The sequence below is a fragment of the Eptatretus burgeri genome, chromosome 11 (genome assembly GCF_056783735.1).
Source record: "Eptatretus burgeri isolate ZD-2024b chromosome 11, Ebu_testis_v1, whole genome shotgun sequence".
NCBI classification, from domain to species: Eukaryota; Metazoa; Chordata; class Myxini; order Myxiniformes; family Myxinidae; genus Eptatretus; species Eptatretus burgeri.
Genome location: NC_140971.1, coordinates 100,145,367 through 100,170,973, shown reverse-complemented (window position 1 = coordinate 100,170,973; position 25,607 = coordinate 100,145,367). Strand labels below are relative to the sequence as shown.

The following is a 25,607-nucleotide window of genomic DNA, read 5'->3' as shown; positions in this document are numbered from 1 at the left end:
ATGCTTCAAATGTTTTCTTTATGTGTTTAATTGAGATTAAAATGTGTTTAAAACGTGTTCTGTGGAGGCGTCCATTCATCGCGGATTTTCACTTACCGCGGGGGGGGGGGGGGTTGGAACGTAACCCCCGCGAGAAACGGGGGATTACTGTATACATCGACACTACTGGTCAAAAGTTTTAGAACACCCCCATTTTTCAAATTTTTACTGAAATTTAAACAGTTCAATTCCAGTGAATAACCTGAAATGCGGCAAAGCTAAGCGGTAAACTGCCAGAGGTTAAAAACAAAAGTTTTTCGGTAACAAAAAACTGAAAAATAATGTAAATTTCAGAGTTGTTAAAAAAAGGCCCTTTTCAGGGAACAAGTAATGGGTTAGCAACTGCAGCTGTTCTGCAGCAATGGAAGTAAATTAAGCCTTGAAAGTTGATGCAAACAATTCTTCCAGGTGTCCCAACTTTACTTGATTAGTTACAAACCCTCTGTCTGTATAAAGCAGTGTTGGAACAGACTGCGTTGCTACACCCTCTGAAGCATTATTTGGACAATATTGCACTGCAGGAAGTAGTGTATTGTTATCATAATGGCAAGAAAAAGACAATTAACAAAGAAAGACAGACAAACCATTATAACTCTTAAAAGTGTAGGTCTTTCCTTTCGAGAAATTGCAGAGACAACCAAGGTGTCAGTGAGTACAGTTTCCTACACCATCAAAAAGCACTTGGAAACTGAAGGAAACCCTGAAAGGAAGAGGTCTGGCAGACCCAAAGCCACAACACAATCAGAAGACAAGTTTCTGAGAGTCGACAGCTTGCGTGATAGGCAGCTCACAGGACAGCAGCTTCAAGCACAGCTTTAACACTGGTCAAAGTAAGAAGTCTCAGTTTCAACTGTGAAGAGAAGACTTTGAGCTGCAGGTTTGACACGTCGAGTGGCAGTAAGAAAGCCATTGCTCAGATGGCAAAATAAGAAGAGGCTTGCCTGGGCCATGAAGCACTGCCAGTGGACGACTGAAAACTGAAAGGTCTTATGGACTGATGAATCAAAATTTGAACTCCTCGGTTCATCACGCAGCGTTTTTGTATGCCGTCGAGTCGGCGAAAGGATGGTTCCGTGATGTGACACCAACTGTCAAACATGGAGGAGGAAGCGTGATGATCTGGGGCTCTTTTGCTGGATCCAGAGTCGGCGACTTGCACAGAGTGACTGGCACCCTGAACCAAAAGGGCGACCACAGTATTTTGCAGCGCCATGCAATACTCTCTGGTCTATGCCTAGTTGGTCAGGGGTTCATCCTACAGCAAGATAACGACCCAAAACATACCTCAAGGCTATGTCAGAACTACCTTAAAAGAAAAAAACAAGACGGTAAGCTTCAAATCATGGAATGACCAGCACAGTCTCCAGACTTAAACCCTATCAAGCTGGTTTGGGATGAACTGGATAGAAGGGTGAAAGCAAAGCAGCCTACAAGTGCAACACATTTGTGGGAACTTCTGTAACAGTGTTGGGAAGAACTTTCTGAACAATATTTGATTTCCATTGTGGAAAGAATCCCACGAGTATGTTCGGCTGTTATATATGCAAAAGGTGGCTACTTTGATGAGTCAAAAATTTAGATTAAATTTTGTTCAACAAAACGATTCCATGATTTATTTTTTTTTATCTGCAATTGATTATTTGTTCTATGTTTTCATTTCAGAGTACATTGAAACATTAAACTGCTTAAATTTCAGTAAAAACTGCAAAAATGGGGGTGTTCTAAAACTTTCGACTGGTATTGTGTATATTTACATATATATAATAATAATAATAATAATAATAATAATAATAATTTGTTGCTTTTCTGGAAACCACAAACCTCCAACGCCAATAGCAGCCAAGATCCAGTGGTCCCCAGTCAGTTATTTCATTAATGTACGTTCAGATAGTCCCTTCTTGTCTCGTGGGTCCAACGGGACAGTGCGTTGTGTAAATATCATACTTCGTTCTGATTAAATCTCTGAACTCTTTCCTATTCTCTATTTTTCGCTATTCCTGAGGTAAATCCAAGCAAGGGGGCCTCTCGAGGCCGGCAAGCACTCCGCTCGGACACCCATCGGTAAAAATCACAGCTGTGCCCTTCGCGTGAAAATGTGTCCTCACAGAAGACCAAGGGTAGCAGTCGAAGCCAACAATGAATGCCAGCGCTGCACGAAGCACGTGCAGTGCAACGATAGCCCCCCCACCCACTGTTCTGGCGACAAGAAGAGTATCCAACATTGCCGCGTCGCTGCAGGAATGCCGTGCCGAGACCAGAAGAACAACCAAACTAACGGCGCACTGCAGGAATGCCGAGCCGAGGAAATGGACAGAGTGGCACACCAAGTGCTAACAAATTACAGTATGCACGCGGCACACTCTTCTTCAATCCAAATCTCCATTTAGTAATTATATCTGTCCTCTTTTCAATCCGAATCTCCATCTAATAATTATATCCAATCCTTTCCCTCAATTCCCTGACACAGATCAGGGCTGGCACCGTGCACACGACACCGCCTTTGATAAATGGCCACGTGCTTAATGGTGGCGCACCCACTTGCAGTCCTGGGATAATTTATTATCTGACTCCATCCCTTCAACACCTCCTTGCCGCTGATTCCACCCATCCGCCCATTGCTCCGGACTCTGCCTTCTGACTCCACCCAAAGTCCTTCCTTCACGCCTGTCGGGCCGCACCCATTCTCTGGATCGACGCGCCAGCTGTCAGGGAGGTATCACCCAGCAGAGCATCCCCCCCAAAACGTATTGGTGGCGTGGTCGGGCAATCGTGCAAGGTATTGAGAGACTGTTAGCCTTATCTCCTCTCCTCTTTTTCTTCTCATTTACTCTTCTTCATCAGGGTGTTTGTGTGTGTGTGTGCGTGATGTGTGTGGTGTGTCATGGCGCCTGTCCTCGTTTAAGTTAAGAGTGTAGAAGAATTATATCGGGATAACTCTGCTCTGTGTCTGCTTTTGTAAGTTGCTTGTTTATTATCGCACCTCACATTTCTTCCTATTCCTGCTTACATACAACAATAAAATCTATTCATTGTGCCACATATCTTTCCTCGCCTGCCTGTTAATAAATTATTAGTAGAAATGTTCCCAGCTCGTTTTTGTATTTTCGTTCATTGATCCAGCATGGTCTGTATCCTAACCTAGCCGGGACTTTATTCCCCACGATCCGTTCCTTTTCGCCGGTGCGTCCTTGGCAGTGTCACACGGCTGCATCTGATCCGGTAAGGTGACCAGTTTGGACAAGGCATACAGAGGGCGTGTCCCCCGGTAATTAGGTAACCCAGTTAACCCATTAGATGGAGGACCCTAGGTCATGTGGTTGAGTTATTGGTGTTCACGGTTGGTTCGCGACCCGCCGCGTCACGGAATATCCATGTGCGACGGCCTGCAATTCCAGGGAGTCTGGTAGGGACCCGAGATAGCTCCCCCCCCTTCTCGGGTATTCTCACCCATCCCCCGGCCCGCAACAATATCTTACACAGTCTTGGCCAAACATCTTGGGACCATACTCTGTGCAGTGTTGGTGCTGCCTAAGCAGTCTCCTTGGCTATTGGACACAATCCTGGACAGGTCGACACTCTGACACAGGATACCAGCAAGCTGGTACTCATTTTGCCAACCTCAGAATGATGACAGGCTGTGTCAACCCCACCTGATATTAATTCAACAGCCAAGTGGAATTTGAACTCGGGACCCCACAATCCCAAGCCTACCACCGTAACCATGAAGCCAATACCTGATATTGGCACCCTTTCACTTTTTTCAAACAATGCACCATTTCTTCCAGAAAATTGTTCAAATTAAAAAATCTTTTGGTATCCACAGACGTATTTATTTGGTTTGCATTGGAACAAAACAAAAAAAAAAGCTGAAAAAAATTACTAAATCTTCGCTTATTCCACACAGAAATCCTAAAATGGCCCGGACAATATGATTGGCACCTTTTGGAAGTTGTGAGAAATAATTACATTTCAAGCAGGTGATTCTCCTTTACTTTAGAATTGAACTCACCAGGGGTGAGTTACAGGTTCCTGCAATATAAAAATCATTCATCCAACCAGTTTGAATAGAGAAAAGGAGTCATTCTGCTGTTTTATATCACTGTGTGTAACACAATGAGCATGGAGAAAATAGAGAAAACTACAGAATTGCCTGAGGAGGTCAGACACAAGATTGTAATCGAGCATGGACGATCTCAAGGCTTCAAGTCCATCTCCAGAGACCTTGATGTTCCTGTGTTCACCGTACGCAATGTTATCAGGATGTTTATGGCCCATGGCACTGTAGCCAACCTACCTGGACGTGGCCACAAGAGAAAACTTGATCGAAGATTGCAGCGAAGGATTGTTCGAATGGTGGAGAAAGCACCTCGATCAACTGCCAAACAGATACGAGCTGATCTTCAGACACAAGGTACGACAGTTTCAAGTCAAACCATCCGTCACCAACTCAATGAAATGGGGTTCTATGGTAGGAGACCCAGGAGGACCCCACTGCTGAGAGAGACGCATAAGAAAGCCCGACTGGAGTTTGCCAAAACACACCTGAACAAACCAAAATCCTTCTGGGAGAACGTCCTTTGGACATATGAGACCAAATTAGAGCTTTTTAGTGAAGCACATCATCTCTGTTTACAGAAAACAAAATGAAGCCTTCAAAGAAAAGAACACCTTCCCTACAGTCAAACATGGAGGAGGTTCAGTGATGTTTTGGGGTTGCTGTGCTGCCTCTGGTACTGGGTGCATTGAATGTGTGCATGGCATCATGAAATCAGGAGATTACCAAGGAGGCATTTTTGAGCGCAATGTTCAACCCAGTGTCAGAAAGCTGGGTCTCCGTCGAAGGTCATGGGTCTTGCAGTGGACAATGACCCCAAACACACTTCAAAAAGCACCCAGGAATGGTTCAAGACAAAGTGCTGGACTGTTCTGAAGTGGCCAGAAATGAGTTCAGATCTAAATCCCATTGAAAACCTGTCGGGAGATCTGAAAAAAGCAGTTGAGAGAAAGCACCCTTCAAATCTGGGAGAACTGTCGCAGTTTGCTCAAGAGGAGTGGGCCAAACTGCCAGTGGAAAGGTGTAGGAATATAGGATATAGGAAGCCCTTGATTGGATATAGGAAGCCATGGATATTCATGGATATAGGAAGCCCTTGATTGCAGTTATTTTGTCCAAAGGCTGTGATACCAAATATTAAGTCTTGGGTGTCAATAATTTTGTCAATGTGATTTCTTTTAATTTTCTGATTTAAAAGTACATATATTAAGTTCTGAATGAAGAAGCTGCATAAAACAACCAAGAACGGCTACCAAGGTAAGCCCCTTTGCTGTTTCAACCCCTTCCCAGAGTTCCTGCACAGCTGTAAAGACAGGCAACTGAGGGGGTGTGTGGTATTGGGACTCTCATGTGTGTTCTACTTGTGAATGTCTTGCAACGGCAAGACCGAATGAATGCGACTGGGTAATCATTGTTCTGCACTAAGCGGGTGACATGTTCACTTTCGGTCTGTCATGTGTCCTGATCACTGCAGTGTGATTTGGCCCAGTCAAACAAGGTTTGTGCACAAGACTATTTGTGCGTATGAATGTCTCCTGAGCTGCCTATTTTTAGTCGTTTACATTTTTATATGTATGTGCATATATATATATATATATATATATATATATATATATATATATATATATATATATATATATATATATATATATTGTTACGTCTGAGGGGGGGGCGGTATGCATTCAAAGGGTAATTAGGATGTTTAATTAGGTATGCCATGCTGTTCGAGTTGTACCAGGATCTCGATGTAATAAGTAGCAATTCAGTGGTGATAAGTTGTCTAGTAAATGTCCATTTCTTCAAGGGGGAAATGATAATTGTCACGTAATTAGATAGGGAGATGGGTTAGGGTAAGTGTGTCTGCGTAAACCCCTTTTAGTATTCCCTGGAGGCTTGCCGTGACGTCACAGGACAGTGCTGCGGATGGCTCCGCCCCGTGATCACGATTGGCGGAAGGCGACGGCGGAGGGCCAATAAAACGGCTCGATTGGAAGTGACGAGGGCTCGAGGATAAAAAGGTTCTGTTCGGGAAAAAGGTGTGGAAGAAGAAGATCGATAGAAAAAGCTTGTTTTGGTGGAGGTTGTTGTGCTCGGAGCGTGCTCGATTGTTGCGCTGGTTCGTTCCTGGATTCATCGTGTTTCATGGCCTTGCTGTGCCTCGTGCCTCACCTCGGTTGGCTCTGGGGTTCTGCTGGCTCGGAGTACGGGGTCGAACGGCGGGCGGACCTGCCTCCCTCTCCTGCTCGCAACTTGGCGCCAGAACTGGCTCCCTGGCGGCTGTGAGCGGACTTGGGCCGACACCAGGAGGTCGACAGCACCACGGTGTCTCCTGCCCCTGACGAGCGCAACGCCAGCTCGTCCGACGCCAATCCAGGGACTGTTGCGTCTCCACCATGGGCCAGCCTGACCACCAGGACCAGCTACGTTTTGTGTGTGTGTGTGTGTGTGTGTGTGTGTGTGTGTGTGTGTGTGTGTGTGTGTGTGTGTGTGTGTGTGTGTGTGTGTGTGTGTGTGTGTGTGTGTGTGTGTGTGTGTGTGTGTGTGTGTGTGTGTGTGTGTGTGTGTGTGTACCTGGCGCCTTAGAGGGTTTGAGATTTGTATATCCATTGGAATTGTTTGCGTTTACCCCACGCCTGAACCCACACCACCATCCCGTCGAATCGACCCGGATCCCTCCTCTTTCCGAGTCTTATTATTTCTGGTTAGAGAAATAAACATAATTAACTCAGTGAAAAGCGACTCGTGCCACCTTCCTCGTCCTGTTTGCGGTAGAGCGATTAAAACCGCCATCTTTGGGTTTTATAAAAAAAATAAACTGCCTCCATTGTTTCGGCTCATTCTACGTTGGCGGGACTGTTCAAGTCCCGTGGATGTCACAATATCTATGTGCATATATATATATATATATATATATATATATATATATATATATATATATATATATATATATATATATATATATATATATATATATATACACACAGACATACAGTGGGGAGAACAAGTATTTGATACACTGCCGATTTTGCAGGTTTTCCCACTTACAAAGCACGTAGAGGTCTGTAATTTTTATCAAAGGTACTCTTCAACTGTCAAAGACGGAATCTAAAACAAAAATCCTGAAAATCACATTGCATGATTTTTAAATAACTAATTTGCATTTTATTGCATGAAATAAGTATTTGATACATCAGAAAAACAGAACTTAATATTTGGTACAGAAACCTTTGTTTGCAATTACAGAGATCAGACGTTACCTGTAGTTCTTAACCAGGTTTGCACAGACTAGAGCAGGGATTTTGGCCCACTCCTCCATACAGATCTTCTCCAGATCCTTCAGGTTTCGGGGCTGTTGCTGGGCAACACAGACTTTCAGCTCCCTCCAAAGATTTTCTATTGGGTTCAGGTCTGGAGACTGGCTAGGCCACTCCAGGACCTTGAGATTCTTCTTACGGAGCCATTCCTTAGTTGCCCTGGCTGTGTGTTTCGGGTCGTTGTCATGCTGGAAGACCCAGCCACGCCCCATCTTCAATGCTCTTGTTGAGGGAAGGAGGTTGTTGGCCAAGATCTCGCGATGCATGGCCCCATCCATCCTCTCCTCAATACGGTGCAGTCGTCCTGTCCCCTTTGCAGAAAAGCATCCCCAAAGAAAGATGTTTCCACCTCCATGCTTCACGGTTGGGATGGTGTTCTTGGGGTTGGACTCATCCTTCTTCTTCCTCCAAACACGGCGAGTGGAGTTCAAACCAAAAAGCACTATTTTGGTCTCATCAGACCACATGACCTTCTCCCATTCCTCCTCTGGATCATCCAGATGGTCATTGGCAAACTTCAGACGGGCCTGGACATGCGCTGGCTTGAGCAGAGGGACCTTGCGTGGGCTGCAGGATTTTAATCCATGACGGCGTAGTGTGTTACTTATGGTTTTCTTTGATACTGTGGTTCCAGCTCTCTTCAGGTCATTGACCAGGTCCTGCCGTGTAGTTCTGGGCTGATCCCTCACCTTTCTCATGATCATTGAGGCTTCACGAGGTGAGATCTTGCATGGAGCCCCAGACCGAGTGAGATTGACTGTTATCTTGAACTTCTTCCATTTTCTAATAATTGCGCCAACAGTTGTTGCCTTCTCACCAAGCTGCTTGCCTATTGTCCTGTAGCCCATCCCAGCCTTGTGCAAGTCTACAATTTTGTCCCTGATGTCCTTAGACAGCTCTCTGGTCTTGCCCATTGTGGAGAGGTTGGAGTCTGATTGATTGAGTGTGGACAGCTGTCTTTTATGCAGATAACGAGTTCAAACAGGTGCAGTTAACACAGGTAATGAGTGGAGAATGGGAGGGCTTCTTCAAGACAAAACTAACAGGTCTGTGAGAGCTGGAATTCTTACTGGTTGGTAGGTGATCAAATACTTATTTCATGCAATAAAATGCAAATTAATTATTTAAAAATCATACAATGTGATTTTCAGAATTTTTTTTTAGATTCCGTCTTTCACAGTTGAAGTATACCGATGATAAAAATTACAGCCTTCTACGTGCTTTGTAAGTTGGAAAACCTGCAAAATCGGCAGTGTATCAAATACTTGTTCTCCCCACTGTATATACATATACATATGTATGTATATATATATATATATATATATATATATATATATATATATATATATATATATATATGTATGTATGTATATGTATGTATATATATATATATGTATGTATATGTATGTATATATATATATATGTATGTATATGTATGTATATATACATATGTATGTGTATATATATATATATATATATATATATATATATATATATATATATATATATATATATATATATATATTACATACAGGGTGTTATCATGGTAGTTGTTCCCTGTGATTTCTAGCTCCATAGCTCAGCTACACCATTGACAGTGAAGCAGAAGAAAAAAGTTGTGGCTCTGTGGCATGAGACTAAATCATATGTGGACACCCGCCGGAGGTTCTGCCAGGAATATGACTTAAGAACATGTGATGGACCCACAAATTGTACCATTCAACATATTGTGAAACATTTTGAGCACAATGGTACAGTGCACAACCAGAACAAGGGCAGCAGTGGCAGGCTAGCATTAGTAACCAAGAGCCAAGCCAACATCGACGCCGTGCTGGATCCTGCAGTGGACAGTCCCTAGAAGTCCCACTGCCGGTGCTCCCGGGAGCTTGGCATCAAACCAACATCAGTTTGGCGTATCCTCACGAAGGAACTGAAGGTTTTTGCACACATCCTCTCGATTAGGCATAAATTGAGTCAAGATGACATGAGAAGGAGACTTGATATGTGCAATTGGCTCAGTGACAGGATTGAGTGGTACCCAAACTGGATAAACCTGATCTGGTTCCTTGATGAAGCCCATTTTCACTTGAACGGTGCCATCAAAAACCACAGCAACATTTTCTGCGGGGCAGAACTACATGAGATCACTGAGAGGGACCTGAAAAGGCTGAATGTTACATGCTTCTGCACCTTCAATGCCAGATGGGGAATGCTTGGGCCTTACAGCTCTTCAGAAACCACCTCGTTGCCCTGGGTACTGCTCAGGATTGGGCACCCCCAGAGCCAAGACTTGAACCATCTGGACTACTGGTTCTAGGGGGCTACCAAGGGCTCTGTCTACACCAACCGCCCTGCCACACTGGATGATCTGAAGCAGGAGGTATCAGCCTACTCCAGGCAGTGCCACATGAGACTTTCAGGAAATTTGGACAGAACTTTGCAGTCAGGATCAATGCCTGTCTGAAAAGTGGAGGGGCACACATCGAGAACATAAATTACAAGGATTTTGCATAAATGCCAATTTCAGACCTTTGTCTCTCACTAACTCTAACAGTGATTTACTGCAATAGCAATCGGTGATAGAAAACATCATGTCATAAGCTTTCAAGAAATGTTTGGTTCACGTTCCTGAGGTTTCTGTTTCTTTGTAAATAAACATATTTAAAGTTTCATCACTCTTTTTGAAACACCCTGTGTATGCATGTATGTGAGGCCCCACGAAGAGGAGTGATGTAAGCGACATTTTTTTAATGATATGATGATGATAGGCTCGGATGATAGGGTAATGGTTAAAATAGTGCTATATGGCATTAACTCCAAAATGGTCGATGTGTCCCTTTCATCACTCCTCCTCGCGGCGCCTCATGTATATTTTACATAATTTCCTTTTCTGTCAAGGCAGGTATTTTTCAGCTCGGTTAAGTTCATAATACTGAATCGATATTCATATTTCTTTACCTGATCAGGTTGATGAGGCCTTGAATGACGGCAAGCACCGTGTGTCTAACTTCGACCAGTTGATTGTCCAGATTTTTTTTTTAAAAGGGCAGAGGCCCTTTTTAGTTTATTTATTTTATTCTTTTTCAAAATGGCTGCTGGCTTTTCATACCTGACAAATCATGTACCCGACATGTAGCCAGTTTTTTTTTTTACCTCCCCACCCCCCCCCCCAAAAAAATGAAATGAGTCGTACACCAGACACATCAGTCTTCAACCCCCCCCCCAAACAAATATGACATGGGTCATATACCAGACACGTCACGTACACACTCACTAAGCCTATTAAAAATACAATCCACAGCTCTAAACAAATATATAATAAATGTCTGGTGAAATAACAAAAAAAAACTACACACTTTGTGCAGATTAAAATTATTGGCTATGCCATCTTTCTGAAATGATCTGCAGGAAACATTTCATACACAGATTTACTTGCGTGGGATGTGGACTCACCAGTGCTCCCGAGTCCAACTCCCCACCAGCGAAATCGGGAAAATATCACATCGCGAGCGTCGCTCATCAAGAACTGTTCCCACATATCATGGCTTCAGGACTTCAGTTAACCATCCGAATTTACAAACAGATCAAAACCATCTTCAAATAATGAACCTTAAATCATGAAAATTATTTGTCACGTTCACGCAATTTGCTAGTTTTAAAACCAGTCGTAGTTTGCTTCATTTTAATCCGAAGTGTGCACTGAATTTTACTGCAGCGGCTACCATGGAACTTGCATACACAGACATGTACACAGATCAGTTCGTACTGCTCGCATATCGCGCATGGAAACTGAAAGCGGCAGTGAACGGAAGGCAGCAGTACAGCCCTCGGCGCTGCGGCTCGGTTGAAGCGATAAAAACTCCTTATCGACATTGAAAAAATGATCGATTCAAAGAATGATGCAAGAGTCGTGTACGAAAATATGGGTTTTTAAGTGGTGCAAACCGCTTCAATATACTGTACGTCCTTCCTTCCGTCCGTCAAAAATGAAGAAGAACCTTTCCAACCCAACGTGTTTCGTTCGTTTCCATATTGTTGTTTAGTTTTTCTTGTGTTGTTGTTTATTTGCATCAGGACAGTGAGGTCACCCCTCCTTTTGAGGAAGTATCCAGTCTCCCATGGGATACTTTTTAAGCGGTGCACTCACTTCACTGCAGTCTGCACAGCTTCCTTCAGACGTGGGTGCGAGATACAAATATACACACCGATGAGCCAAAATATTACCACCACTGACAGGTGAAGTGAATAACATTTATTATCTTGTTGCAATGGTACATGCCAAGGGATGGGATATATTAGGCAGCAAGTGAACAGTCAGTTCTTGAAGTTGATATGTTGGATGCAGGAGAAATGGGCAGGAATAAAGACCTGAGCAACTTTGACAAGGGCCAAATTGTTATGGCCAGACGACTGGGTCAGAGCATCTCTGAAACGACAAGGTTTGTGGGGTGCTCCCAGTCAGCAGTGGTGAGTACCTACCAACAGTGGTCCAAGGAGGGACAAACCACAAACTGGCGACAGGGTGTTGGGCGCCTAAGGCTCATCGATGCACGAGGGAAATGAAGGCTAGCCCATCTGGTCCGAACCGACAGAAGGTCTACTGTGGCACAAGTCACAGAAAATTTTAATGGTGGTCACAGGAGGAATGTGTCACAATCCACAGTGCATCGCACACTGCTGCGTATGGGTCTGCGTAGCCGCAGACCGGTCAAAGTACGCATGATGACCCCTGTCCACCGTCGAAAGCGCCTACAATGGGCACACGAACGTCGGAACTGGACCTTGGAGCAGTGGAAGAAGGTCGCCTGGTCCGATGAGTCCCGTTTTCTTTTAAATCACGTGGATGGCCGTGTGCTTGAGCACCGTTGACCTGGGGAAGTGATGGCACCAAGATGCACTGTGGGAAGACGACAAGCCGGTGGTGGGAGTGTGATGCTCTGGGCAATGTTCTGCTGGGAAACCCTGGGTCCGGCCATTGATGTGGACGTCAATTTGATATGGGTCACCTGCCGAAACATCGTTGCAGACCAGGTACACCCCTTCATGGCAATGGTATTCCCTGATGGCAGTGGCCCCTTTCAGCAGGATAATGCGCCCTGCCACACTGCACACATTATTAGGGAATGGTTTGAGGAACATGATGAAGTGTTCACGGTGTTGCCTTGGCCTCCAAATTCTCCAGATCTCAATCCGATTGAGCATCTGTGGGATGTGCTGGACCGACAAGTCCGATCCACGGCGGCTCCACCTCACAACTTTCAGGACTTGAAGGATCTGCTGCTAATGTTTGTGCCAGATACCACAGGACACCTTAAGAGGTCTTGTCGAGTCAATGCCTCAGCGGGTCGGCGATGTTTTGGCGGCACACTGAGGACCAACAGCATATTAGGCAGGTGGTCAAAATGTTTTGGCTCATCAGTGTATATATACATGGTATATATGTAATCTTTTATTATTATTTTATTTTTTCTTGTGATGTTTGACAAAATAACAAATAAAAAAGGAGGTGGCTTCAAAAAACTAAGCAGGCAGGGACAATTGTAATTTTTTTATTTTTATTTTTTATTTTTTGGCCTTGAAGCAAGGGCAAAGGTTATACCCTTCAAACTGTTATTCCTTTCTTTTTATTTTTTTTCATTTTTTTTTCCAAACTAATTTTTCTTCGACTTGAAACATAAAAATATCTTGGTTCACCTTCATTTCAGGTACCGATTCTTGCCAAGTCGACGAGGTGGGATGGGAGGCTTTGGTGCACCTCCTCCACCCCGAAGGAGACCCGATGATGACAATGGTGGACATGGTTGGGGTGGCCGTTATGCTTGGGGCATCGGACAACGCTTGGGGGGTCAGTAGGTCGAGCAAGAACACGACCCAAGGAGATCGCCACGGAGCGCCTGAGATGCACATCTCACCATGTTGCTGCCACGACAGCACCGCTTGTCTCATTTTCATGATTATATTTGTTCATTCCAACGGCAAGTTCTGCGTTGTAGCAATGATAAATATCTCACCCATAAATAAGGCAAGTGTATGTAGTGCTTGTGCATAAGACCCCCACCACCCGAACCCTGATACTCGGAACTTTTGAAATGAGATTTCTTTGGTGTTTTCTTCATTGTCATTGGACCGACAATCACAAACCGGTCGTGATATGTATGATGCATTGGCAAAAATCCAAACATTGTTATTCCTTATTGTTAATTTTTCACTGGAATGTGAATGGGACTTTGATATTCTATCATATTTTTGTGACTGTGAAACAATTTAATTCACAGTCATGGGTGACAGGGTCTTCAAGCGAACAACCAAATCATCAGATGGGTGAATATGAATGTCTTTGACTCTTCAATAATTTTTATTATAATCCAGCAATCGCATTGGCTTAACTGGGAAGGATGGTGAGGTATGAGGACAACAAATACCTTGTTAGAAATTGTCCATAAAACCTGTCATAGATATCATTAACTTCTTGTCAACATAAATGTCGTGCACAAGTCCTTTTATACACTTGTTTTCTGTGCATCAACAAATGTAAAATAATAATATTGCCATTTGCTTTCAGTTGTTTTGTTTTTCTTTTGTGTTTGAAAAATAGATGAAAATCCATTTCCTTTCCCTGTGCAAACAGATGTGCAGGAGGGGACGTTTATGAACCATGGTAAATCACAATTTCTATTAAACAACCAACACATGACCCAACTGTGAGTCCAAACAACGATCACGTGACACTGTATATAAAACAACCATCACGTGACAATGTGTGTATAAAATAACCATCACATGACACTGTGTATATAAAATAACCGTCACATCACATTGTGTATATAAAACAACGATCACGTGACACTGTATATAAAACAACGATCACGTGACACTGTATATAAAACAACGATCACGTGACAATGTGTGTTTATAAAATAACCATCACATGACACTGTGTATATAAAATAACCATCACATGACACTGTGTATATATAATAACCATCACATGACTGTGTATATATAAAATAACCATCACATGACTGTGTAGAAATAAAATAACCATCACATGACACTGTGTATATAAAATAACCATCACATGACACTGTGAGTGTATAAAATAACCATCACGTGACACTGTATATAAAACAACCATCACATGACACTGTGTGTATATAAAACAACCATCACATGACACTGTGTGTATATAAAATAACCATCACATGACACTGTGTATATAAAATCACCATCACATGACACTGTGTGAATAAAATAACCATCACATGACACTGTGTATATAAAATAACCATCACATAACACTGTGTATATAAAATAACCATCACATAACACTGTGTATATAAAATAACCATCACATGACACTGTGTATATAAAATAACCATCACATGACACTACGTGTGTATAAAATAACCATCACATGACTGTGTATATAAAATAACCATCACTTGACTGTGTGTGTATAAAATAACCATCACGTGACACTGTGTGTATATAAAATAACCATCACGTGACTGTGTGTGTATATAAAATAACCATCACCTAACACTGTGTATATAAAATAACCATCACATAACACTGTGTATATAAAATAACCATCACGTGACTGTGTGTGTATAAAATAACCATCACATAACACTGTGTGTATAAAATAACCATCACATAACACTGTGTATATAAAATAACCATCACATGACACTGTGTATATATAAAAGAACCATCACATGACACTGTGTGTATAAAATAACCATCACATGACACTGTGTGTATAAAATAACCATCACATGACTGTGTATATAAAATAACCATCACGTGACTGTGTGTATAAAATAACCATCACGTGACTGTGTGTGTATAAAATAACCATCACGTGACACTGTGTGTGTATAAAATAACCATCACGTGACACTGTGTGTGTATAAAATAACCATCACACGACACTGTGTGTATAAAATAACCATCACGTGACACTGTGTGTGTGTATAAAATAACCATCACATAACACTGTGTATATAAAATAACCATCACCCAACACCGTGTATATAAAATAACCATCACGTGACTGTGGATATAAAATAACCATCACATGACACTGTGTATATAAAATAACCATCACATAACACTGTGTATATAAAATAACCATCACATGACACTGTGTATATAAAATAACCATCACATAACACCACGTGTGTATAAAATAACCATCACATAACACTGTGTATATAAAATAACCATCACATAACACTGTGTATATAAAATAACCATCACATGACACTGGGTATATAAAATAACCATCACATAACACTGTGTATATAAAATAACCATCACATGACACTGTGTATATAAAATAACCATCACGTGACTGTGTGTATAAAATAACCATCACGTGACTGTGTATATAAAATAACCATCACTTGACTGTGTATGTATAAAATAACCATCATGTGACACTTTGTGTGTATAAAATAACCATCACGTGACACTGTGTATATAAAATAACCATCACATGACACTGTGTATATAAAATAACCATCACATGACACTGTGTATATAAAATAACCATCACATAACACTGTGTATATAAAATAACCATCACGTGACTGTGTATATAAAATAACCATCACATAACACTGTGTATATAAAATAACCATCACATGACACTGTGTATATAAAATAACCATCACATAACACTGTGTATATAAAATAACCATCACATGACACTGTGTATATAAAATAACCATCACATGACACTGTGTATATAAAATAACCATCACATGACACTGTGTATATAAAATAACCATCACATAACACTGTGTATATAAAATAACCATCACGTGACTGTGTATATAAAATAACCATCACATAACACTGTGTATATAAAATAACCATCACATGACACTGGGTATATAAAATAACCATCACATAACACTGTGTATATAAAATAACCATCACATGACACTGTGTGTATATAAAATAACCATCACATAACACTGTGTATATAAAATAACCATCACATAACACTGTGTATATAAAATAACCATCACATAACACTGTGTATATAAAATAACCATCACATAACACTGTGTATATAAAATAACCATCACATAACACTGTGTATATAAAATAACCATCACATGACACTGTGTATATAAAATAACCATCACATGACACTGTGTATATAAAATAACCATCACATGACACTGTGTATATAAAATAACCATCACATGATACTGTGTGTATAAAATAACCATCACATGACTGTGTATATAAAATAACCATCACATAACACTGTGTATATAAAATAACCATCACATGACACTGTGTGTTTATAAAAGAACCATCACATGACACTGTGTGTATAAAATAACCATCACATGATACTGTGTGTATATAAAAGAACCATCACATGATACTGTGTGTATAAAATAACCATCACGTGACTGTGTATATAAAATAACCATCACATAACACTGTGTATATATAAAAGAAACCATCACATAACACTGTGTATATAAAATAACCATCACATGACACTGTGTATATATAAAAGAACCATCACATGATACTGTGTGTATAAAATAACCATCACATGACACTGTGTATATATAAAAGAACCATCACATGATACTGTGTGTATAAAATAACCATCACGTGACTGTGTGTATATAAAATAACCATCACATAACACTGTGTATATAAAAGAACCATCACATGACACTGTGTGTATAAAATAACCATCATGACATATAAAAAACCACACTGTGTGTGTATAAAATAACCATCACATGACACTGTGTGTATATAAAAGAACCATCACATGATACTGTGTGTATAAAATAACCATCACATGACACTGTGTATATAAAATAACCATCACATAACACTGTGTATATAAAATAACCATCACATGACACTGTGTATATAAAATAACCATCACATGACACTGTGTATATAAAATAACCATCACATGACACTAAATAACCATCACATAACACTGTGTATATAAAATAACCATCACATAACACCCATCACATAACACTGTAACACTGTGTGAAATAACCATCACATAAAATAACCATCACATGATACATAAACACTGTGTGTATATAAAATAATCACATCACCATCACAACACTGTGTGTATACTGTGTGTATAAAATAACCATCACTAAAATCACATGACACATCATCACATAACACTGTGTATATAAAATAACCATCACATAACACTGTGTATATAAAATAACCATCACATAACACTGTGTATATAAAATAACCATCACATAACACTGTGTATATAAAATAACCATCACATAACACTGTGTATATAAAATAACCATCACATAACACTGTGTATATAAAATAACCATCACATGACACTGTGTATATAAAATAACCATCACATGACACTGTGTATATAAAATAACCATCACATGACACTGTGTATATAAAATAACCATCACATAACACTGTGTATATAAAATAACCATCACGTGACTGTGTATATAAAATAACCATCACATGACACTGTGTATATAAAATAACCATCACATGACACTGTGTATATAAAATAACCATCACCTAACACTGTGTATATAAAATAACCATCACATAACACTGTGTATATAAAATAACCATCACATGACACTGGGTATATAAAATAACCATCACATAACACTGTGTATATAAAATAACCATCACATGACACTGTGTGTATATAAAATAACCATCACATAACACTGTGTATATAAAATAACCATCACATAACACTGTGTATATAAAATAACCATCACATAACACTGTGTATATAAAATAACCATCACATAACACTGTGTATATAAAATAACCATCACATAACACTGTGTATATAAAATAACCATCACATAACACTGTGTATATAAAATAACCATCACATAACACTGTGTATATAAAATAACCATCACATAACACTGTGTATATAAAATAACCATCACATAACACTGTGTATATAAAATAACCATCACATAACACTGTGTATATAAAATAACCATCACATAACACTGTGTATATAAAATAACCATCACATGACACTGTGTGTATATAAAATACCCATCACATAACACTGTGTATATAAAATAACCATCACATGACACTGTGTATATATAAAAGAACCATCACATGATACTGTGTGTATAAAATAACCATCACATGACTGTGTATATAAAATAACCATCACATAACACTGTGTATATAAAATAACCATCACATGACACTGTGTGTTTATAAAAGAACCATCACATGACACTGTGTGTATAAAATAACCATCACATGATACTGTGTGTATATAAAAGAACCATCACATGACTGTGTGTGTATAAAATAACCATCACATGACACTGTGTGTATATAAAAGAACCATCACATAATACTGTGTGTATAAAATAACCATCACATGACACTGTGTATATAAAATAACCATCACATAACACTGTGTATATAAAATAACCATCACATGACTGTGTATATAAAATAACCATCACGTGACTGTGTGTGTATAAAATAACCATCACATGACACTGTGTGTATAAAATAACCATCACATGATACTGTGTGTATATAAAAGAACCATCACATGATACTGTGTGTATAAAATAACCATCACGTGACTGTGTGTATATAAAATAACCATCACATAACACTGTGTATATATAAAAGAACCATCACATGACACTGTGTGTATATAAAAGAACCATCACATGACTGTGTATATAAAATAACCATCACGTGACTGTGTGTGTATAAAATAACCATCACATGACACTGTGTGTGTATAAAATAACCATCACATGACACTGTGTGTATAAAATAACCATCACATGACTGTGTATATAAAATAACCATCACATAACACTGTGTATATAAAATAACCATCACATAACACTGTGTATATAAAATAACCATCACATAACACTGTGTATATAAAATAACCATCACATAACACTGTGTATATAAAATAACCATCACATGACACTGTGTGTATATAAAATACCCATCACATAACACTGTGTATATAAAATAACCATCACATAACACTGTGTATATAAAATAACCATCACATAACACTGTGTATATAAAATAACCATCACATAACACTGTGTATATAAAATAACCATCACATAACACTGTGTATATAAAATAACCATCACATAACACTGTGTATATAAAATAACCATCACATAACACTGTGTATATAAAATAACCATCACATGACACTGTGTGTTTATAAAAGAACCATCACATGACACTGTGTGTATAAAATAACCATCACATGATACTGTGTGTATATAAAAGAACCATCACATGATACTGTGTGTATAAAATAACCATCACGTGACTGTGTGTATATAAAATAACCATCACATAACACTGTGTATATATAAAAGAACCATCACATGACACTGTGTGTATATAAAAGAACCATCACATGACTGTGTATATAAAATAACCATCACGTGACTGTGTGTGTATAAAATAACCATCACATGACACTGTGTGTGTATAAAATAACCATCACATGACACTGTGTGTATAAAATAACCATCACATGACTGTGTATATAAAATAACCATCACGTGACTGTGTGTATAAAATAACCATCACGTGACTGTGTGTGTATAAAATAACCATCACATAGCACTGTGTATATAAAATAACCATCACATAACACTGTGTATATAAAATAACCATCACATAACACTGTATATAAAATAACCATCACATAACACTGTGTATATAAAATAACCATCACATGACACTGTGTAAATATAAAAGAACCATCACATGACACTGTGTGTATATAAAAGAACCATCACATGACACTGTGTGTATAAAATAACCATCACATGACTGTGTATATAAAATAACCATCACGTGACTGTGTGTATAAAATAACCATCACGTGACACTGTGTGTGTATAAAATAACCATCACGTGACACTGTGTGTGTGTATAAAGTAACCATCACCTAACACTGTGTATATAAAATAACCATCACATGACACTGGGTATATAAAATAACCATCACATAACACTGTGTATATAAAATAACCATCACATAACACTGTGTATATAAAATAACCATCACATGACACTGTGTATATAAAATAACCATCACTTGACTGTGTGTGTATAAAATAACCATCACGTGACTGTGTGTGTATAAAATAACCATCACGTGACTGTGTGTGTATAAAATAACCATCACGTGACTGTGTGTGTATAAAATAACCATCACGTGACTGTGTGTGTATAAAATAACCATCACGTGACTGTGTGTGTATAAAATAACCATCACGTGACTGTGTTTGTGTAAAATAACCATCACGTGACTGTGTATCTATAAAATAACCATCACGTGACTGTGTATCTATAAAATAAACATCACATGACACTGTGTGTATAAAATAACCATCACATGACACTGTGCATATAAAATAACCATCACATGACACTGTGCATATAAAATAACCATCACATGACTGTGTATATAAAATAACCATCACTTGACTGTGTGTGTATGTATAAAATAACCATCACGTGACTGTGTATGTATAAAATAACCATCACATGACACTGTGTGTATAAAATAAACATCACATGACACTGTGTATATAAAAGAACCATCACATGACACTGTGTGTGTATAAAATAACCATCACATGACTGTGTGTGTATAAAATAACCATCACGTGACTGTGTATATAAAATAACCATCACATGACTGTGTGGAGATAAAATAACCATCACATGACACTGTGTGTATAAAATAACCATCACATAACACTGTGTGTATAAAATAACCATCACATGACACTGTGTGTATAAAATAACCATCACATGACTGTGTATATAAAATAACCATCACGTGACACTTTGTGTGTATAAAATAACCATCACGTGACACTGTGTGTGTATAAAATAACCATCACGTGACACTGTGTGTGTATAAAATAACCATCACGTGACTGTGTTTGTGTAAAATAACCATCACGTGACTGTGTTTGTGTAAAATAACCATCACGTGACTGTGTTTGTGTAAAATAACCATCACGTGACTGTGTATCTATAAAATAACCATCACATGACACTGTTTGTATTAAATAAACATCACATGACACTGTGTGTGTATAAAATAACCATCACATGACACTGTGTATATAAAATAACCATCACATGACACTGTGTATATAAAATAACCATCACATGACACTGTGTATATAAAATAACCATCACATGACACTGTGTATATAAAATAACCATCACATAACACTGTGTATATAAAATAACCATCACATAACACTGTGTATATAAAATAACCATCACATAACACTGTGTATATAAAATAACCATCACATAACACTGTGTATATAAAATAACCATCACATAACACTGTGTATATAAAAGAACCATCACATGACACTGTGTGTATAAAATAACCATCACATGACACTGTGTGTATAAAATAACCATCACAGGACACTGTGTGTATATACAAGAACCATCACATGACACTGTGTGTATATAAAAGAACCATCACATGACACTGTGTGTATAAAAGAACCATCACATGACACTGTGTGTATATAAAAGAACCATCACAGGACACTGTGTGTATATAAAAGAACCATCACATGACACTGTGTGTATAAAATAACCATCACATGACACTGTGTGTATAAAATAACCATCACATGACTGTGTATATAAAATAACCATCACTTGACTGTGTGTGTATAAAATAACCATCACATGACACTGTGTATATAAAATAACCATCACGTGACACTGTGTGTGTATAAAATAACCATCACGTGACACTGTGTGTGTATAAAATAACCATCACGTGACTGTGTTTGTGTAAAATAACCATCACGTGATTGTGTTTGTGTAAAATAACCATCACGTGACTGTGTTTGTGTAAAATAACCATCACGTGACTGTGTATCTATAAAATAACCATCACGTGACTGTGTATCTATAAAATAAACATCACATGACACTGTGTGTATAAAATAACCATCACATGACACTGTGCATATAAAATAACCATCACATGACACTGTGCATATAAAATAACCATCACATGACTGTGTATATAAAATAACCATCACAGGATACTGTGTGTGTATATAAAATAACCATCACATGACACTGTGTATATAAAATAACCATCACATGACACTGTGCATATAAAATAACCATCACATGACTGTGTATATAAAATAACCATCACAGGACACTGTGTGTATATAAAAGAACCATCACATGACACTGTGTGTATATAAAAGAACCATCACATGACACTGTGTATATAAAATAACCATCACGTGACTGTGTGTGTATAAAATAACCATCACGTGACTGTGTGTGTATAAAATAACCATCACATGACTGTGTGTGTATAAAATAACCATCACATGACTGTGTATATAAAATAACCATCACTTGACTGTGTATATAAAATAACCATCACATGACACTGTGCATATAAAATAACCATCACATGACTGTGTATATAAAATAACCATCACTTGACTGTTTATCTATAAAATAACCATCACATGACACTGTGTGTGTATAAAATAAACATCACATGACACTGTGTATATAAAAGAACCATCACATGACACTGTGTGTATAAAATAACCATCACATGACTGTGTATATAAAATAACCATCACTTGACTGTGTATATAAAATAACCATCACATCACACTGTGTATATAAAAGAACCATCACATGACACTGTGTGTATAAAATAACCATCACATGACTGTGTATATAAAATAACCATCACATGACTGTGTATATAAAATAACCATCACATGACTGTGTATATAAAATAACCATCACATGACTGTGTATATAAAACAACCATCACATGACACTGTGTGTGTATAAAAGAACCATCACATGACACTGTGTGTATAAAATAACCATCACATGACTGTGTATATAAAATAACCATCACTTGACTGTGTGTGTATAAAATAACCATCACATGACACTGTGTGTATAAAATAACCATCACATGACTGTGTATATAAAATAACCATCACTTGACTGTGTGTGTATAAAATAACCATCACATGACACTGTGTATATAAAATAACCATCACGTGACTGTGTATGTATAAAATAACCATCACGTGACTGTGTGTGTATAAAATAACCATCACATGACTGTGTGTATATAAAATAACCATCACTTGACTGTGTGTATATAAAATAACCATCACTTGACTGTGTGTGTATAAAATAACCATCACATGACACTGTGTATATAAAATAACCATCACCTAACACTGTGTATATAAAATAACCATCACATAACACTGTGTATATAAAATAACCATCACATGACACTGGGTATATAAAATAACCATCACATAACACTGTGTATATAAAATAACCATCACATAACACTGTGTATATATAAAATAATCACATGACACTGTGTATATATAAAATAATCACATGACACTGTGTACATCTCATAACCATCACATGACACTGTGTATATAAAATAACCATCACATGACACTGTGTATATAAAAAAATAACCATCACATGACACTGTGCATATAAAATAACCATCACATGACTGTGTATATAAAATAACCATCACAGGACACTGTGTGTGTATAACATAACCATCACAGGACACTGTGTGTGTATATAAAAGAACCATCACATGACACTGTGTGTATATAAAAGAACCATCACATGACACTGTGTGGAGATAAGAAAACCATCACATGACACTGTGTGTATAAAATAACCATCACGTGACTGTGTGTGTATAAAATAACGATCACGTGACTGTGTGTGTATAAAATAACCATCACATGACTGTGTATATAAAATAACCATCACTTGACTGTGTGTGTATAAAATAACCATCACGTGACTGTGTGTGTATAAAATAACCATCACGTGACTGTGTGTGTATAAAATAACCATCACGTGACTGTGTGTGTATAAAATAACCATCACGTGACACTGTGTGTGTATAAAATAACCATCACGTGACACTGTGTGTGTATAAAATAACCATCACGTGACTGTGTTTGTGTAAAATAACCATCACGTGATTGTGTTTGTGTAAAATAACCATCACGTGACTGTGTTTGTGTAAAATAACCATCACGTGACTGTGTATCTATAAAATAACCATCACGTGACTGTGTATCTATAAAATAACCATCACGTGACTGTGTATCTATAAAATAAACATCACATGACACTGTGTGTATAAAATAACCATCACATGACACTGTGCATATAAAATAACCATCACATGACTGTGTATATAAAATAACCATCACAGGACACTGTGTGTGTATAACATAACCATCACAGGACACTGTGTGTATATAAAAGAACCATCACATGACACTGTGTGTATATAAAAGAACCAACACATGACACTGTGTGGAGATAAAAAAAACCATCACATGACACTGTGTGTATAAAATAACCATCACTTGACTGTGTATATAAAATAACCATCACGTGACTGTGTGTGTATAAAATAACCATCACGTGACTGTGTGTGTATAAAATAACCATCACGTGACACTGTGTGTGTATAAAATAACCATCACGTGACACTGTGTGTGTATAAAATAACCATCACGTGACACTGTGTGTGTATAAAATAACCATCACGTGACTGTGTTTGTGTAAAATAACCATCACGTGACTGTGTATCTATAAAATAACCATCACGTGACTGTGTATCTATAAAATAAACATCACATGACACTGTGTGTATAAAATAACCATCACATGACACTGTGCATATAAAATAACCATCACATGACTGTGTATATAAAATAACCATCACAGGATACTGTGTGTGCATATAAAATAACCATCACATGACACTGTGCATATAAAATAACCATCACATGACTGTGTATATAAAATAACCATCACAGGACACTGTGTGTGTATAAAAGAACCATCACATGGCAGTGTGTGTATATAAAAGAACCATCACATGACACTGTGTGGAGATAAAAGAACCATCACATGACACTGTGTGTATAAAATAACCATCACATGACACTGTGTGTATAAAATAACCATCACATGACTGTGTATATAAAATAACCATCACATGACTGTGTATATAAAATAACCATCACGTGACACTTTGTGTG

General features: G+C 38.4%; 1 protein-coding gene across 1 annotated transcript in view; it reads left to right on the top strand.

Moving 5' to 3' along the window:
- The window catches only part of DERL1 (derlin 1), a 58,176-nt gene extending 44,761 nt beyond the window's left edge, over nt 1–13,415 (top strand). Inside the window, exon 8 of the mRNA XM_085847648.1 lies at nt 13,113–13,415. Coding sequence (XP_085703774.1) covers nt 13,113–13,260 — 148 coding nt within the window. The 3' untranslated portion in view covers nt 13,261–13,415. The remainder of the gene's footprint in view (nt 1–13,112) is intronic.
- Nucleotides 13,416–25,607: the final 12,192 nt, after the last annotated feature.